Genomic DNA, 19,942 nt, shown 5'->3' on the forward strand with positions numbered 1-19,942 from the left:
GAAATAGTAAAGGAAAGAAGTCACTGGTGGAATGCTTGTTGGCCTCCTGAAAGTAGCTACACTGTAAGATAGAGTATCAATCAATAAATAATGGAGACCTGTAAGAAAGGAACGGCAATAAACATGGGAAATTTTCATCTTCAAATATATTCAACAAATTAAACTGGCAATGGTAGACTGGGGCATGAGTTTCTGCTGTATTTGAGAATATTTCTTTGATCAATATGCTCTGGTCCCAACTAGGGTACAGGCTATTTTAGACATGGTAATAAGTATTTATACAGGGTTAATTAATGACCTGATAGTAAAGGATCAATTTGGTAAGAGTGATTGTAACATGAGAGAATTTCACATTCAAGGTGAGAAGACAATTAAAGACAATTACAAGGTTATGAAGACAGAGTTGGCTAAGGTGGAATGGGAAAATAGGTTAAAAGGTTAGACAGTAGAAAAGCAGTGGCAAATATTTAAGGATATATTTCATAACTCTCAAGAAGCTATTATTCTATTGAGAAAGAAAGAGTACATGGAAAGGATACACTGTTCGTGGATAACAATGGAAGTTCAGGATGATATCAAATTGAAAGAAAAGATGTACAATGCTGCAAAGCTTAGTGGTAGCCCAGAATATTGGGATTTTTTTTTAGAAACATGAAAAGGATGACAATAATGGTAATAAAAAGGGACAAATTAGAGTGTGAGAGAAAACCAGCAAGGAATATGAAAACAAACAGTGAAAGCTTCTACAATGATATAAAAAGGGAGAGAGTAGCTAAGGTGAAGGTTGTTCCCTTAGAGGGAGAGACTGGGAAACAAGGAAATAGCAGAGACTGTGAACAAGTATTTTGTATCAGTCTTCACAGTAGAAGACAAAAAAGCATCCCAAGAATAGCAGGAAACACAGGGCGGGTGGTGGGGGAGGGGGTGGGGGTGGGGAGGAGAGAGCTAGGGACTTAAAACAATCACAATAATTAGAGACAAGGTACTAGGAAAACTATTGGGACTAAAAGGTTGACAGTTCCACTGGACCTAAGGCCTGCACCCTATCATTTTAAAGGAAGTAGCTGCAGAAATAGTTGATGCGTTGCCTGTATTCTTCCAAAATTTCCAAGATTGTGGAAAGGTCCCAGTGGATTGGAAAACTACAAATGTCAACATCACCATTCAAGGAAGGAAGGTGACAGAAAGCAAGAGACTGTAGGTCAGTTAGTCCAACGTCTCTCATTAGGAAAATGCCAGAATCCATTATGAAGGAGGTAGATGCAGGACATTTAGAAAATGATCACACAATCAGGCAGAGTCAACATGGTTTTGTGAAAAGGAAAATGTGTTAAACAAATCTACTGGAGGTGTAACAAGGGAAACCAGTAGAAGTAGTACATTTGGATTTCCAAAAAATATTTGACAAGGTGCACAAAATTAGAGCACATGGTATTGCGCATGATATATTAGAATGGATAGAGGATTAGCTCACCAACATAATACAGTTGGCTGGGATGAATGGGTCACTTTAAGGTTGGCAAACTGTAACTAATGGAGAATCACAGGGATCAGTGTTAGGGCCTCAAATATTTATGATCTACTTTATTTACTTGTATGCAGTGACTGACTGCATTGTCGCCAAAATTGCTGATGCTACAAGGATAAGTAGGAAAACAATTTGTGAGGAGGATACAAAGTATGCAAATTGACATATGGAGAGATTGAGTGTAAAAATATGGCAGATGGAGTACAATGTGGAAAATATGAGGTCATCCTCTTTGACAGGAAGAACAGAAAAGTAAAATATTATTTACATGGAGAGGCACTGCACAATGTTGCAACACAGAAGGATCTGAGTGTCCTTGTACATGAATCAGAAAAAGTTAGCATGTGATTACAGCAAGAAATTAAGAAGGCAAGTGGAATGTTGGTCTTTAGTAAAGGGGATTGGAGTATAAAAATATGGAAATCTTGCTACAATTCTACAGGACATTGGTGACACTGCACCTGAAGTACTGTGTAAAGTTTTGGTCTCATTACTTAATAAAGAATATATTTGTATTGGAAGCAGTTCAGAAACGTTTACTAAGCTGATTCCCGGGATGAAGGGGTTGTCTTATGAGGAACCCTTGAGCAGGTTGGGTCAATATCTTTGGAGTTTAAAAAAGTCCGAGTTGGAGTCTTGCAAAGTATCACATTCTCAGGGGATTTGAAAGGGTCAATGCTGAGAGGATGTTTCCCCTTATGGGGAAATCTAGAACCAGCTCGCAGAGTTTAAAAATAAGGGGTCTCCCATTTAAAATGGAGATGAGGAGGAATTTCTTCTGGATCGGATGCATCCCAGGTAACTGATGGAAGAAAAGGTGGAAATTGTGGATCCTCTGCCCACAATCTTCCAATCCTCCTTGGATCTACAGGAGGTACCAGAGGACTGCAGGATTGCAAATGTTATGCATTGTTTTAAGAAAGGGAGGAGGGGTAAACCCGATAATTACAGGCCAGTCAATGCATCATCGGATGCAGGGAAACTTGTAGAGACAAATATCTGAGAGAGAATGGTTTGGCCTTTGTAAAAGTATGTGATTAAAAATAAAATACATAAACACAAATAATAAAGTCAGTATGGATTTGATAAAAGCAAACATCTTGATGAAGTAGTGAAGAGGTTTGATGAGGGGAGTGCAATCGATGTGTTTAACGACTTACAGAAGGCATTTCACAATGTCCCACATGAGACTTGTCAGCAATATTAAAACTCATGGAATTAAAAGGAATGGATGTAAATTTGACTAAGAGACAGAAAGCAGAAAATAGCAGTGAACAGATGTTTTTCAGACAGGAGTGTTGTGTTCTCCAGGTTCGGTATTAGGATCATTGATCTTTTTGCTATATATGCTAATTATCTGAACCTGGGGTATTCAGGGTCCAATTTAAAAGTTTGAAGATTATTGAAAAGTCACAAATGTCGGAAACATTGAGAAGGATAGAAACAGGCTTCAGGAAGACAGGGATAGACAGTGAAATGGGAAGGCACAGGGCAAATGAAAGTTAACACAGGGACATGTTAGGTGATACATTTTCGTCGTAAAAATGAGATCAGACAATATGAACAAATTAGTACAATTTTAAAGGAGGTGCAGGAACTAAGAGACCTGGGTGTATATACTCAAATCTTTAAGGGGACTGGGGAACGTTGAGATGACTGTTAATAAAAACTTGGCTTTATTCTTCAAGGAATAGAGTGAAAAACAAGCAGATTGTTTTAAAATTTAATGAGCCACTGGTTAGGCCTCAGCTGAAGCACTGTGTTCCGTTCTGGACATCGTTCTTTAGGAATGATGTCAAGGCATTGGAGAGGGTGCAGAGGAGACTGACGAGAATGTTCCAATAATGAGGGCCTTCAGTTATATGGACAGATGGAGAAACTGAGATTGTTCTCCATTTCCAGAGAAAGTTAAGTGGAGATTTGATAGAAGTGATCAAAATCATGAATGCTTTTGATAGAGTAAATGAGGAGAAACTGTTTCTGGGGGGAGAAGGTTTGGTAACCAGAGGACCTGATTTAAGGTGATTGACAGAAGAAGCAGAGGTGATATGACGAAATATTTTACTTTTACGCAGTGAGTTGTGACCTGGAATTCACTGTTTGAAAATGTAGTGGAAACGGATTCAACAGGAACATTGCAAAAAGAATTGGATTAAATACTTGCAGGGAAAAGTTTATAGGACTATGGGGATGATGGAACTGTATAAAACACTGGTTAGGCCACAGCTGAAATTTTGTGCACAGTTCTGGTCGCCATGTTACAGGAAGGACATAATTACTCTGGAGAGAGCGCAGAGGAGATTTACAAAGATGTTGCCAGGGCTTGAAAATTGCAGCTACGATGAGAGATTGGATAAGTTAGGATTGCTTTCCTTAGAATAGAGGAGGATAAGGGGTGACCTAATTTGAGGTGTACAAAATTATGAGGGGCCTAAATAGTGTAGACAGGAAAGAATAGAGCTGAGGGATCAATTACCAGGGGGCATAGATTTAAGGTGATTAGCAGAAAGATTAGAAGGGACATGAGGAAAAACTTATTCACCCAGAGGGTGATGGGCATCTGGAATTCACTGCCTAAGTTGGTGGTTGAGGCTGAAATGCTCAACTCATTTAAAATGTATGTGGATCTGCATCTGAAGTGCTGTAACCTGCAAGGTTACAGACCAGATGCTGGAAGGTGGGATTATAATGAGCGGCTAGTTTTTTTTTCTCTTTTTGGTTGGCACAGACAGGATGAGCTGAATGGCCTCTTTTTGCACTGAAACTATTCTATGGTTCTAAGGGAAAGAGCAGGGAAGTGGATAATTGGATAGCTCTACCAAAGAGACAGCACAGGAACAATGGACCGAATGATCTCCTCCTTCTGCGTGACAACTTTTTATGATCACAAAAAATAAACATTTTTATTAAGACTGTCTCATCCTGTATCTGTGATTAATCTGGTTTGAAATGCCTGAAAATATCATAAAAATGAACTAAAACATTGATTAGTTTCACTGGTTTACATTCATCACTTCCTTAGCAAAGTAAATATTCTAAATATTCTAAATATTTGGAGGTTTTAAACCTGCCTATCAGTGCCGGTTCATCTATAAAAGTGAGCTCAATTTGAAGGGCCTCCTCAAACATGTACCAGGTTCATTATTCTGATCAGGGATCATGGTCAGATTTGTGCAGAGGGCAAATTTCCAGAACAATAATTTTCAAAGCAGCATTCAAGATAGCAGTACTCCATTTAGACAGCCCACTCCCTCCAAAAGCAAAAAAAAAACCTGCACACAGCAAACCGACATCACCATGTTTACAGATCATCAACAAAATGATATCCACGAATTGCAACAGCGTGATTCTGCCCCCATGGGCCTTGATCTGGGGGAAGGCCCGCTGCTGTCCTGTCAAGTATCTGAGTGGCTTTTGACGTGACTGGTCTTCCCTAAAAGAGGCAGCACGAGGCTCTCCCTGACATTCCACCCAGCGGCTGAGACCCCATCACCTCCATTAAATACCACCCACTATCTATGATATTTGTATACATAATGATTCAAATTATAGGATATAAACCAAGATAAAGGAAATTATCTGAGTTTTACCATGGTTAATGGCATCCAGCATTTCTCCCCACATTGGACATGGGAAAGGTCCGTTGAATTTTTCGATGGACAGAACATCACCTGCAGGTAACAGCTCTTTATATTCATTGCAAATCCTGTCGGTATTAAACAGTTGATTACAAATTGACCATAAACAATTGCCTGAGTAATCTTACCAACTTGCACTGAGTTTCGCTACAGTTCATGTCCTACCTCCTCTTCTGAGATGCTTCCTCCTGAAATAAACAAAACACAAATCTGAATTGATCGAGATTGACTGTCTATAACTAGAAAGCAGGAATTACACACACATTGTTACAAGCTGCTGAGAATTGTCAATTCTCATTGCTGCAGACATGGAAGAGAAGGAGGATGCTACACAAAGAATATCAGAGCATAGGAGAATTTATAAAAAAAGGTTTACATGAACTGATAGGGTTCAAGTAACAGCAAAGATTGATCCACTTTACTCTAGAAAATGGAAGACCTGAAAGAGATCTTTAAAATTATGAAATGGGTCATTCGATCGATTCAGTGAAGATGTTTCCATGAGATGGGAGTCCAAAAATAGGGGGTAAACATATAATATAGTTACAAATAAATCCAATGAGGAGTTCAGGAGAAATTTCTTTTTAAGAAACTGTTGAGAATGTGGAACTCACTCACATCGAGCCATCGGGTGGAATTTAATGTGGGTACTGATGGTCTCGTCCACCGGCTGCTGAGCTGGCAAGGACCCCATGACACCTGTTTTTGGGAAGACCTGTCACATTAAATGGCAATCAGGGTCTTCATTGGGTAGCGGTGGGCCTTCCCTGGGATGAAGAAACCTTGGGATAAACGTCCCGCCTACTGAGAGCTGCCGGCCAATCAGAGGCTGGCACCTCTTCATTGCTCAGAAGCACCACTGGGGAGGGACCTGATCCACAGCGGAGCGATGGATGGAATGGGGTCACGGGTTTGGAGTCGCCGGCAAGAGCAGAGTGGGGGAGCTTGGCTGCATGTGCAGTGGGATAGCTCTCAGTGAACCCTACCCATTTCACGATGCTGGGACCCTCAATCAGGCACTGAGTGCTTTTGAACGTGGGATTCCCCTGAGAAACACAGGAGCAACCCGGACATGATTTATTTATTGAGTTTCCCTCATGACGATTTTCCCTCATGTCGAGTTCCCTGCCTGCTGCAGGATGAACACCAGTGAGACCAGACCTTTAAGTGAACACTAACTGTCCACTTCAGAGGCTCAACAGGCAGTGGGAAGGCAGTTCACCAGCCTCCCTGGTATGGACTTAAGGAAGTCAGAGGCTGAACGGGGGCAGGGTGCCCAGCCATCATCCACCACCCCCCACTCCCTCCCACCACCAAACTCGCCTCAGTGGGAGCACATTATATTCCGCCCACTGAGGCAATCGTTACAGGTTTTTTTCAAGGGGAAGCTCGATAAGCACATGAGGGGGAAAGGAGCAGAAGAATATATTGACAGGGGGAATGAAGTAGGATGGGAGGAGCCTCGTGTGGATCATGTTGTGACTGTGCACTTTCACTGAACTAAACTGAAATACAATTCCTCACCTTCAGAAATATAACTCCGTCTTTTTGTTCCAACAGTTTTTCCAACTGTGAGAGTTTCTCCTGAATAGAATTTAAATTCTCCTGAATTTCACGAAGATTTCCCTCCATTGTTTTTACAATTTTTCCCTCTTCTTCCCTGAGATCCCGGATTAAACGCTGTTCCTTCTCAGCGAGAATCTGGTGCATTTTAGTGAATTCGGATGTGATGTGGGTCTGCAGACTGTTCGACTGTTTCTAGAAGAAACGCTAAAAATAATATTTTTATGTAATACAAACAACAAAATAATGAATTAAATTTGGAAGTTCAGCACAGGGAGGCTTTACTCTAATTTGGGAAATTTTCTGTTTCTGCTGCTGCTCCATTTCGAGAACCGCCGATTTCTTCTGTGTGAGAGAATCGAAGGAGGATTTCACCCGATCCTGGGATTGGGAGAGAAAATCAGAAAATAAAAGCGTGAGACCATGAAAATGTGATCAAATAATCTGGTGATCAAATCTGTTCCCTTTTACCGTGTACATTCCAACAGCTTCTTTAATCAGGATGAAGCGGTGCTCTCTGTGTTCCCGCGAAGCCACACAATTCACACAGATCAATTTCTTGTCAGTTTCACAAAACAGCTTCAGTTCTTCGTCATGTTCCTCACAGTGAAGTTTACTTTCCTTCTCTCTCAGGTACACCTTCATTTTTCGAGCTTTCTCAGCCAAATTCGCTAAGGCCCGATTTATTCTGAGGTTTCTTTCCTGAAACTCTTCTCTACATTCCGGGCAGGAGTTCATCTCCTTCTCTTCCCAACACTGGGTGATACAGGAGCGGCAGAAGTTGTGTCCACACTCCAGTAAAACCGGTTCGGTGAAGAAATCAAGACAAATGGGACAAATTGCCACCTCAGTCCAACTCTCCCCCTGCTGTCTGGAAGTCATGTTCACACTCAGCACTTCCTGATTCAAACCACTTTCAGTTTCGATGTTCCTGAGCTGCTGCTGAACACATTCAGTTCGGTAAATCCCTCAGGACTTTCACTGCAATACACAGGAATTATTAAGGTAAAAGCAAAACACTGCGGATGCTGGAAATCTGAAACAAAAACAAAAATAACTGAGTTTTTCCAGGTATTTTTGTTTTTGTTTCAGGTTTCCAGTTTCCGCAGTATTTTACTTTTATCTTAATGTTTAATTCACTGCCACTTCTCCTCAAGGAATGCCTACCTTGAAAAAGTATAGTTCTTCTCTCCGACAGGATTTCTGCCTATCTCTTTTGCCCTGATCACCTTCATTGCTTTCTATTTCTTTCCTGGTGTTTGCACTACCGTTAACACCTATTTGTCCTTTTGTCTATGACTTCTTTGGCAATCTCTCCTTTGCCTCTACCTATCATTGGTCCTCTACTCAGCTCTACCTGTCCCACCCCTCCTCAACCAGCTTATACTTAACCTCATTTCTTGTATTCCCTCAGTTCTGATGAAGAGTCATACAGACTCGAAATGTTAAGTGGTTTCCTCTCTGCAGATGTTGTCAGACCTGCTGAGTTTTTCCAGGTTCTTGTTACAAAGTGAAACATATTGTGCAGCTCCTCCTGAACGGCCTCTTTTAATCCACGATGATCCTCTCAATCGTCACTTTGCTAGTCACTCCATTTAACTGAAATCCCTCATCCCTGGTCCCATTTTGGTAAATCTCCCCTTGCACCATCCCTTTGGCCTTGATATTCTTCCCAAAGTGCGGTGCCCAGAATTAGCTGTAACTTTGTTGGATGAGCAGTGGAAACTGCTCCAGGATTGTTGCCTCCCTGGTGCTAGGGTCAAGGATGTCTCAGAGCGGCTACAGGACATTCTGGAGAGGGAGGGTGAACAGCCAGTGGTTGTGGTACACATTGGTACAAATGACATAGGTTAAAAAATGTTATGAGGTCGTAAAAGCAGAATATAGGGAGTTAGGAAGTAAACTAAAAAGTAGGACCTCAAAGGTAGTGATCTCAGAATTACTGCCAGTGCCACAAACTAGTCAGAGTAGAAATAGCAGGATATATCAGATGAATACTTGGCTGAAGAGATATTGTGACTGGGAGGGTTTCAGATCCCTGGGACATTGGCACTGGTTCTAGGGGAGGTGGGCCCAATACAATCTGGACAGGTTACACCTGGTCAGGACTGGGATTAATGTCCTCGGGGGAATATTTGCTAGAGTGGTCGGGGAGGGTTTAAACTAAAATGGCAGGGGGATGGGAACCTTTGAAAGGAGTCAGAGGAGGGGGAATAAAGGACAAGAACAAAAGACAGAAAGGGGAATAAGAAAAGTGATAGACAGAGAAACCAAAGGCAAGAATTAAACAGGGTCTCAGTAAAAAATAGTAGGAATGGGACAAGTAATATTAAAAAGGCAAGCCTTAAGGCTTAATGCCTTAACACGAGGAGCATTCACAATAAAGTGGATGAATTAACTGTGCAAATAAATGTAAACAGGTGTGACATAGTCGGGATTATGGAGACATGACTGCAGGGTGACAACGGATGGGAGCTGAACATCCTGGGGTATTCAGCATTTAGGAAGGACAGACAAAAAGGAAAAGCCAGTGGAGCTGCATTGCTGGCTGAAGAGGAAATTAACGCAATAGTGAGGAAAGATATTAGCTCCGATGATGTGGAATTTGTATGGGTAGAGCTGAGAAACTTTAAGGGGAAAAAATGTTAGTGGGCGTTGCATATAGACCCCCAAACTGTAGTGGTGATTTTGGGAATGGCATTAAACAGGAAATTAGAGATGCATGCAATAAAGGAACATCTGTAATTAAAGGTGACTTTCATCTGCATAGAAATTGGGCAAATTAGTAACAATACCGTAGAGGGGGAATTCCTGGAGTGTATGTGGGATGTTTTTCTAGACTAATACATTGAGGAACCAACTAGAGAAAAGGACATCCTAGACTGGGTATTGTGTAATGAGAAAGGAATAATTGACAAACTAGTTCTGCGAGGCCCCGTGCAGATGAACAACCATAATATGATAGAATTCTTTATTAAGATGGAGAATGACATAGTTGATTCTGAGACTAGGGTCCTGAATTTCAATAAACAAAACTACGATGGTATGAGGTGCGAGTTGGCTATGATGGATTGGGAAACCTTACTTAAAGGGATGACGGTGGATAGACAATGGTAAACATTCAAAGAGCGCATGGGTGAACTGCAACAATTGTTCATTCCTGTCGGGCGCAAATATAAAACAGGAAAGGTGGCCAAACCATGCATTACACGGGAAATTAGAGATGGAGGAGCATAAACACTGGCTAAAAAAAAGAGGCCTGAGGATTGGGAGCAGATTAGAATTCAGCAAAGGAGGACCAAGGAATTGATTAAGAAGGGGAAAATAGAGTGCGAGAGTAAGCTTGCGAGGAACATAAAATCTGACTGTAAAAGTTTCTATAGGTATGTGAAGAGAAAAAGATTGGTAAAGACAAATGTAGGTCTCTTACAGTCAGAAACAGGGGAATTTATAATGGAGAACAAAGAAACGGCTGACCAACTAAATAAATACTTTGGTTCTGTCTTCACAAAGTAGGACACAAATAACATGCCAGAAATGTTGGGGAATACAGGGTTTAGTGAGAGGGTAGAATTGAAAGAAATCAATATCAGCAGGGAAATGGTGTTGGGGAAATTGATGGGATTTAAGACTGATAAATCTCCAGGGCCTGATGATCCACATCCCAGAGTATTTAAGGAAGTGGCCAAAGAAATAGTGGATGCATTGGTGGTCATCTTCTGAGACTCTATAGACTCTGGAATAGTTCCTACAGATTGGAGGGTAGCTGGTGTAACCCCACTATTTAAAAAGGGAGGTAGAGAGAAAACAGGGATTAATAGACTAGTCAGCCTGATGTTGGTTGTGGGGAAAATTCTAGAGTATATTATAAAAGAGTTAATAGCTGAGCACTTGGAAAACAGTGGCAGAATCAGACAGAGTCACCATTGATTTACAAAAGTGAAACCATGTTTGACAAATCTACTGGAATTTTTCAAGGATGTAACCAGTAGAGTTGATGAGGGGAACCAGTGGATGTGGTTTATCTGGACTTTCAGAAGGCTTTCAACAAAGTCCCACATAAGAGTTTAACGTGTAAAATTAAAGTGCATGGGATTGCGGGTAGTGTATTAAGATGGATAGAAAACTAGATGGCAGACAGGATACAAAGAGTAGGAATAAATGGGCCTTTTTCTGAATGGCAGGCAGTGACTAATGGTACTGCAGGGATCGGTGCTGGGGTCCCAGCCATTCACAATATAAATTATTGATTTAGATGAGGGAACTAAACGTAATATCTCCAAAGATGCAGATGATACAAAGCTGGGTGGGAGGGTGAACTTTGAGGAGGATGCAGAGCTGGTTCAGTGTGATTTGGACAAGCTGAGCGAGTGTGCAAATGCATGGCAGATGCAGTTTAATGTGGATAAATGTGAGGTTATCCACTTTGATAGCAAAAACAGGAAGGCAGATTATTACCTGCATGGATATAAATTGAGAGAGGGGAATATTCAACGAGACCTGGGTGTCCTCATACATCAGTCCCTGAAGGTAAGCATGCAGGTGTAACAGCTGGTAAAGAAAGCAAATGGTATGTTGGCCTTCATAGCGAGGGGATTCAAATACAGCAGCAGGGATGTCTTGCTGCATTATACAGGGCCTTGGTGAGACCACACCTGAAATATAGTGTGCAGTTTTGGTCTCCTTATCTGAGGAAGAATGTTCTTGCTATAAAGGGGCTGTAGCGAAGGTCTATCAGGCTGATTCCTGGAATGGCAGGACTGACATATGAGGAGAAATTGAGTCAGTTAGGATTATATCAGCTGGAGTTCAGAAGAATGAGGGGGGATCTCATAGAAACCTATAAAATTCTAACAGGACTAGACAGGGTAGATGCAGGAAGGATGTTCCCGATAGTGGGGGAGTCCAGAAATAGGGATCACTGTCTGAGGATACGGGGTAGGCCATTTAGGACTGAGATGAGGAGAAATTTCTTCACCCAGAGTGTTTCTATGGAAATCCTGTGGTGCCGTTTACACGATTTTTCCGGGGGGCGCTGCAGGTTCCCAGTAAATACAGTGAACAGTCCAGAGAATCCACCCATGGAAATTCAACCTCAAGGTTTTAATCAAACTCTACAGACTATAACAATTCTCCCTCAGATTGTATATTTCTTCCCCGGGGAGGTGGGGAGCGGGGGGAGGGGGTGGTTCGGGATTAAGGTGACATGAGTTATCCATGAGATCCAGTGTCCTTCACTTCAATGTGCAACGCATTTTCACTTCGCCGTTCAACTGAAATCACAAACTGAAAGAGGATCCAGTGTCAGCATCAATGAATTCTAGATCAGTGATCAGAAAGGATCTCCACAATGTACCATAGATCCAGCATCAGTGCACGACACCATGCCTGCCCAGTGTGAATTCCTCCATTCACCTCACCAGCTTTTCCTAATGTATTAAGTTACCAGAAGGTGGGTGCTGTGGATCCTATTGACTCTACTCCCACTCCACAGACCCATGTGAAACTTTAGAACAATCGAGGAGTCCATTATGTGGGCTGGCTGTACTACAGCAACCAAAACTAATCCTACTCATCGGATTCTTATCGACTTATAACCAGAAAATATGTTTCTACCATTAGCCTGGACTGAAATTAGCCAGTTCTCAGAGGTGCGAGGAGAATTCCATATCCCACCTAATCCCCTCCTGAAAATAATATTCCTGCAATCTGCACATAAATTTGGCAGAATATCAACTAACCTTGTGCATCTCTTCAGAAACAGCTCACCATTCTCACAGTAAACCGTCCAGTCATGACACAAGCTTTTTCCGATATAGAGACGGAGAGAGGAATAGAGAAACAGATTTCTACCGTGTTCCGTCCCGAGGACATTCCCGACCCGCCCGTCCATTCCTCGGGGCTCCATCCTGTTCCCGGAAACCTTCTTCCGACCGCCCATTCGTCTTATCACACATGAGATTTCCCACCGATCACCTCCTTTCCCTCTCTCTTTCGAGAAATAAACAACGCTGGGACATCGACCATTCGGCCCACTGTGCCTGTGTTAGCTTTGAAAGAGAAATCTCATTAATCCCGTTTCCCTGTATTTTTTCATGTAAACCTGCAATTCTTCCCTTCCTCTATTGACAGAATCACCTTTGAATATTATTATTGAATCTGCTTCCATCAGTCTTTCAGACAGTGCATTCCAGATCACAACTTCAGTGCAGTACTGAGGGAACATTGTCTGTATTTTAATTCTCAGCTGTCTCTGCTCCCCGATGATTCTCGAGGTTATTGAGGTTTGATTTAATTTTACAGAAGTCTCTGGAACATTTGCCACCAGTTTGTTCCTCCGCACTGATTAGCCAAAGCAACATAACCAACAAGACATTGTCGCTGGGTTATACTAGATATAGGACTTTCTGCACGACCTGTAACTGAGAGCGACAACCGGCAGTTTACAGCTGACAGGAGGCAGGGAGAGGGTGTGAAATTATGGGATGGATCTGTTAGTAACATTGTCAGTGGTTCTTCATCTGGTGGTGAAGTGAAGATGGGAAAGATTCTCTCAGTGAAAGTGTGGAGAGGGGACATGTTGTCCATGTTGTAAAATGACACCTGTCCACCCTCATAGTCCAGGGACGACCCGATCTTCTGGGATTTCCCACTCGAAGTGAGGCGGGTTGGGGGCGGGGGGGGGCGGGGGGGGAGGTGCGGAGGCGCGGGGGCGGGGCGGGCCGCGGTGGGCGGGGTTTGTTGGGGAGGTTCTTACAGGTTCAAGAGGATTTAGCGACACATCCATGATATCCCACCTCAGATCTCGGCTCGATTCTGTCTTCCCTCTCGGCAGACACTCGGATCACTCCCAGAGTCCAACGACTCCTGTCCCCCACCTCCAGCTCCCAGTAATGTCTCCCTGATGTGAATCCCTCTGATTCCAGGACACAGGGGGCTGTGCAATTCCTACATTGCAGTGGGAGAAGCAGACTGGTCGGGTCCTCAGACAGGATGAGCCGGGGATTCTGTGTGTTCGGATGCAGAGTCAGAGAGGCTGGAGCTGGGGGAAAGTTAAAATCACACAGTTTCTCACTGTGTTTTATTCAAACCCTTTTCTTTAAGAAAATCCCACTCGGAGGAATTCCTGGGAATTCCGGTGTACTTAAATGACCCCAGGTTGGGTTATTGGAATCTGCTCCCACCTGAGGGTTTACCCTCCTGGGATCACTCTGACTGTCCAACCTGGTGAGAGGTGAGTGGAACCCAGGTCCACATTCTGCTTGATTTTCCCCTTTTCCAGCCCCCTGGCCTCCTGCTTCAATCCTGACCTGATCCAAGGAATCCTGTGGCCCTCAGCCCCCTGCGGGTCTCCATGTTGGTAGACTGAGACCCAGACCTTTACAAATACACCAGGAACTGGTTTCAAGAGGCTGTGACATGGTGAAGAGACACAATGTCAACTCTGATATCCCACATCCCCAGTCAGTGTGACCGATAAGGGGAGGGGAAAGATACAGAAGCCAGAGGGAGGGAGAGAAGGGAAAGAGTAGAGTTAAAAAAATACAAGAAGTGATTAGGGGAACTATTACAGGAAGGAAAAGGGAACCAGAAGAGAACGAAGAGAATCTAAATTTTAAGAAACTCAGTCGAGTGAATGGAAACATGAACAGGTCTGCGGAGGAATAACAGCAGCAGCTACTCAATGTGATGGCCCATTGTCAAACCACTAACCTGGATGGGGAAAAGACATTGGTCTAGGGTGAGTGGAGAATGCTGCATTGTGGAAAAGGAAAGGTTCCACTGGGAAGGAAAGGTAATGTGTTGGGATGGGGGAGAAGAAGGAGATGCATTAATCTCTGGCTAAATTCCGCAAAGTGTTGCAGAAATAAATAAATAAAATAAACAAACCACAAATCGGAGTTGACAGAGACCGACTGTCTACATCCAGAAAGCAGAAATTACACTCACTTTATTATAAACTGCTGATAATTGCCAATTCTCATTGCTGTGGATACACAGATAGAAAGATGTTTTCACAAAAAGGAGAGAACTGGTGAAATGCAAAAAAACACAATAATTACCAGAACGCACAGGTTACAGCTCCCAGGAGAATGAATAGACTGGCTGAGATGTGACCTGGGAAAGGTGTGAAAGGAAAAGCTCAGCAGGTCTGACAGCATCTGTGGAGAGAGAAAAACAAAGTTAATGTTTCGAGTCCATATGATCCTTCTGCAGAGGGGTAGAGGGCTCTCTGAAGGAGGGTCATACAGAGTTGAAACATTAACTTTGTTTTTCACTCTCCACAGATGCTGTCAGACCTGCTGAGGTTTTCCAGCATTTTCTGTTTGTGTTTCAGATTTCCAGCATCCACAGTATTTTGCTTTTATAAAGGTATGAAAGGGTTCAATAGGGTAGAAGCACGTTGTGGGGGGGGGGGGCATCAACATTCGTCTCTTAATCATAAGATGGTTACTAAGGAATTCAGTAGGAAATTTAGAATAACTTCTTTACCCAGAGAAAGGTTAGAATGTGGAACTTACTGTCACAGGGAGTGGTTGAAGTGAATAGTATTGATGCATTGAAGGGGAATCAGGATAAATCCATGAGTGAGAAAGGAATAGAGGGACATAGTGATGGGATGAGGTGATGTAGAGTGGGAGGAGTCTCGTGTGGAACATAAGCTCCTGGCCTGTTTCACTGCTGTAAAATTCCATGTGGGAGAGATTTGAAAATCAGACAGCAGAAATTACCACTGATTCTTAAATATATCTGATAGAAACAGGAGGGAGAAGGAAAATCTGATTGGTTTGTCTGATAATGGAAATCAACCTCAATCCCAATGAGAGACACAATGGGCTGGAGTTTTACTCAGAGTGAGGGGAGGGAGAAGGGATGGGAATGGGGATGGTTGGATAATGGTCAGGAAACCCAGAAAGACAGGTAGAGGTCACTTTGAGTGGGGTCAGAGGCCAGGGGAATCGGTATCCCATTGTGCTAGGCTCCAGACTGAACTTGCTAACGTGTGCAAACCCCCTGGTGAAACACTGTGTAAGATAATGTAAATTGTGTAAGTGATCACCATGAATGAAACTGTTCTGATGCAGAAATCCTGTAAACAATATGGTGTTGTGAATCATGCCATTTCTGTCATCATATCCAAAATTGGACAGATTTTAGTCTTTCCCATCCAGCATTAGGAAATATCCAAGATAAAGAGTAAAATCTACTGCATTGTGTTCAGCAACAAACGTTCACCAATTGTTGATACAGATGGAGAGGAATGGAAAGATTTGGAAAGATGTGGGACAAACAATAGGTTGGTGCTGTGTGCTTGGGCAGGTATAGAACGTGTGGTCATTACACACCTGAAGTGTGCCACCTGTCATATTGGTGAATATAGTAAAAGAGGTGTCCTGGATCCATCACTAAAACAGATGTTAGAGTCTTTACAGTGTGTAATTGGGGGAGACCTGATACCTGACTGAGGCCGCTTTGTAAAATGGGACTGTCTTGAACACAGTCAGTGTTGAGTTGAGCAAAACGGGCTCTATAAGCTGCTGACCCAGTGATGTTCAATAGAAATAACTCAATGTGCAGTTGAAAAGAGCAGCAATGTTTCATCAACTCCAGGGCACAGAGTGGAACAGCTTCACTTGTCATCAATCTGAATGGCACAATCTTACTATCACTGACAGCCCCGACCCCATTACTGCTCCCTCCATCTCCATCACTGCCCCTCCCTCTCCCCAAAACTGCCCCTCCCCCTCCCCATCACTGACCCTCCCTCTCCCCAAAACTGCCCCTCCCCCTCCCCATCACTGACCCTCCCTCTCCCCATCACTGCCCCCTCCCTCCGCTTAAATTATTAGCCCAATTCTGGAATTTTGTTCTGTAAAACTAATCGCGGTGACTTCCCCGATTGCCTTAAAGATAGTCGGTTCCCGATGTCCAGCAGACAAGCTCCAGCAGCTACTGTGAACTTGGGATCCTATCTCTGACTGCAGGGTGACCAGTGGAGTTCTGAGTTCACCGTGTGTTCACATTCCAGCCACTGAGCATCTCACCCAGTGCAGGGGAGCTCCTGTGATTCCTGTTCAAAATCCGGATCTACATCCGGAACTGAGAGTGGATTGGGGGTGAAAGTGAACTTCTACAGAAATCAAATGGCAGGAATTCAACCAACAACCAAAAAAATGTATGTTTGCATTTAAGGAGAAGGTTTAGACACGGAGCAGAGGGAGAGACGTGGGCAGGGGCGGGGGTGGGGAATGTACTTCAGTGTTTCAATGTAACATTTTAAACTGCGATGTTCTACCTCTTAGGAAAAGAGCAACAGGCTGGATCTCTCAGTTTGGAAAAAGGGAATAGAGGTTTTTAAAACTCTGAAATGTTTTGCTGGAGTGGATACAGAGAGAATGGGCTGAATTTTCTCAGCCCTGTTGTGATGGGCTGAGAGGAAGGAAGCTCTGACAATATGGCGGTGGGAGGCATCACAAGGGGATCCCAACGTTGTTTTTTAAATCTATTTACCGGGTGTGGGCTTCGCTGGCAATGTCACAGCTTATTACCAATGGTGAGAACCGCAGTGGCACTGCTGCCTGACAGGTGGCTAATTGAGGGCCACCCTGTCCTGCAGCCACTTTCCCAGCGTTGACAGGGCCGCTGCCATGTCGCAGCCTCCCAGCAGGTTCTTGGGGTTGGCCTTCCTTTGTTGCTGCTCTGTAGCAAAGGATGGACCCCAGAAGAAAGTTGACCTGCATCAATAGTGTCATGGCCGCAATATTCACCATTCCCCCTCCACACCCACCAATTCTTCAATATTAATTTCCCCGGTTTTCAAGGGTGCCTTGGCATTGAGGCACCCTCACCATCATTAGCAGTGGTGCTGGTGAAGCTGCTGAGCTGCTAACCTTGTGTTTGGGCTGGCAGCTCAGGAGGCGGCCTACAATCCTCAATTGTCCAGTAGCCCTGACTGCAGCCTCTTAATTGGCCGCCCCCGGTAAAATCTTGCTCCAGGGTCCCACTCTCTGTCACAATGAGGTCATCTCCAGCTTTAGGCTCCAGCAGCGGAACGTGACTCCCTTCAGAAAAAAAATCAGCCCAATGTTTCCACTTGGGGGGAAAAGCTAAACTCGAGGGCAGCAATATAAAATAGTCACCAAGAAATCCAATACGAGATTCAGAAGAAATCTCTTTACCCAGAGATGGTGAGAATGTGGGACTCACAGGGAATGGTTGAAGCAAGTAGTAAAGATGTATTTAAGGGGAAGCTAGACAAACACATGAGGGAGAATGGAATTGAGAGTTACAATGATAGATTTAGATGAGGGAAGACAGGAAGAGGACCAAGCGGAGCATAAACATCGGCACCGGTTGGTTGGGCCAAATGGCCTGTTTTTGTGCTGAATATTCGACCTAATCCATTGAGCGTGTACATGACCCACAGTGTGGTAACCAAGTGCAGCCATTTCCCATTTTCAGTTAAGGGATCTACCTGTTACACAGCTCATCCCTCGAAATGCTGACTGTATTGAAATCTGGGTCAAATGCAGAGTGTCACAGTTCAACACACTGTTAACATAGACCAGAATGCGAATGAAGGGATTTGACTATGCTGTGGATAATTGGTGTATCAGTGAAAAGGAAAAATGAGATTGCCACCCAATTATTGGTTATTGTGAGAATTGGGAAAATTCAGAGCAGCAGGAGGCACTCTTCTCATGTTCCTGCAGAAGCCCTCTAGCTTGTGTCAAATTCTCCCTGTCTGGTCCTGCTGCTCTCCATTTGGATTTTGGATGGAGGAAAGGGAAGTTGGATAACTGATGGTCTTCCAGTCCTTTTTATAATGTTCTTGGTATTGTTAGGATAATAAAGAATAGTTCCAGAGTCTGCTGAGATAAGGAAAATACTAACTTTATTGGAACACATCTAATGGTGGGCCACATCTTACCATGAGGTTGTACAAGAGAGATCATGTGACATCGCATCACTTCCTACAATGATGTACACTGTCTCTCATTAGCATATTACAGTTAGAATTAACCCCAAATACAACATCTCCCATCAAGTCACTGATTCCCATTTCTTTATTGTGAAGATCAAACAAACCATGACTTTAACCCTGGTGTGTTGCAGTCCTTAACCTTCTTTCACTCTCTTAGGTCCTCCGCTTTTCCCCATTCATTTTTGATGAGAACCACTGTGATGGTTTCATAAGTCTACTGGAAGCGGTCCTCTTCTCCTTTGGAGGGGATTGGGGGTTTGAGTCTTGCTGGGTGGGTGGGAAATTGGTAGATGGCTCAGGTTCACCAGCCAGGTTGACATCTGGATTGGTGGATGAATGCAGCATCTCTGGCCTGTTCGATTGGTTAGATAACTGCTTCCACAGAGTAGGAGGCTTCTTCTGTATGGCAACGAGTGCATTTCTCTTCCTGATCGCTGTACTGTTATCTGTTTGGATGGGATTAGACTGTGAATGTGCTGTTTGTTCAACCACTTTTCATAGTGAACTTGGTCTCAGATCCAAACTGGCAGATTGTGTGCTTTGTGGAGCTTGTCACAGTTCCACATCTGGCTGGAATGATATTCATCTTCTTTATCTCTCATTTTGTCATCAGCTTGTACTCATGGCTTGAGTGTGTATGTGTGTGTGAGGTTGGGGAGTTGAATTCTCAGTCTTCTTCTCATGAGGAGTTCACATGGTGCTTGACCATTGAACAATAGTTGAACGATAGCTCAGAAGTGCAAGTTGGATGTTTTCATTCTTCTTCAGCAATGCTTTCACTGTATGCACTCTTTCAGCTTCACCGTTGGCCTGAGGGTATCTCAATGAGCTGGTAGTATGGGCAAATCCATATGATGCCATCAACTCTTTAAAGTATTCATTGGTGAACTGCGGTCCATTGTCTGAGATTGCAATGTCTGGGATTCCATGTGTTCAAATATCCCCTTCAATGATGTAATTACTGCTAATGGCTTGTGGCCCTGCAGTTGCCTGACTTCTATCCACCTGGAGTAGTAGTGTACTATGATTAAGGGCATCTTCCTTCTGTTCAAAAACGTCTATCCCAAAATATTCCCATGGTTGTAATAGAAAGGAAGATGACATCAATGGTTCTCTTGTCTCCTGAAGATGAATAGCACAAGTTATATGGCTTGACATCGTCTCCTCCAATGACCATCAGAAATCTGGTCACCAAACAAAATGTTTTGCTCTGGCTCAACATTTTGT

At 43.3% G+C, this 19,942-nt stretch overlaps 1 protein-coding gene across 5 annotated transcripts in view; it reads right to left on the reverse strand.

Annotated features, from left to right (window-relative positions):
- The window catches only part of LOC121291814 (zinc-binding protein A33-like), a 129,944-nt gene that overhangs the window by 5,144 nt on the left and 104,858 nt on the right, over positions 1–19,942 (reverse strand). Inside the window, exons 1-5 of one of the 5 annotated variants that reach the window (XM_041213398.1) lie at positions 7,201–7,650; positions 7,015–7,110; positions 6,691–6,924; positions 5,332–5,354; positions 5,119–5,234 (exon numbers count right to left, since the gene is read on the reverse strand). The exons of 1 other annotated variant lie outside the window; for it this stretch is intronic. In XM_041213398.1, the coding sequence (XP_041069332.1) occupies positions 5,119–5,234; positions 5,332–5,354; positions 6,691–6,924; positions 7,015–7,110; positions 7,201–7,611 (880 nt within the window). In that variant the 5' untranslated portion in view covers positions 7,612–7,650. 3 more of the 5 variants (XM_041213404.1, XM_041213406.1, XM_041213405.1) reach the window with 3 other exon arrangements.

Source organism: Carcharodon carcharias, chromosome 19 (assembly GCF_017639515.1).
Source record: "Carcharodon carcharias isolate sCarCar2 chromosome 19, sCarCar2.pri, whole genome shotgun sequence".
NCBI classification, from domain to species: domain Eukaryota; kingdom Metazoa; phylum Chordata; class Chondrichthyes; order Lamniformes; family Lamnidae; genus Carcharodon; species Carcharodon carcharias.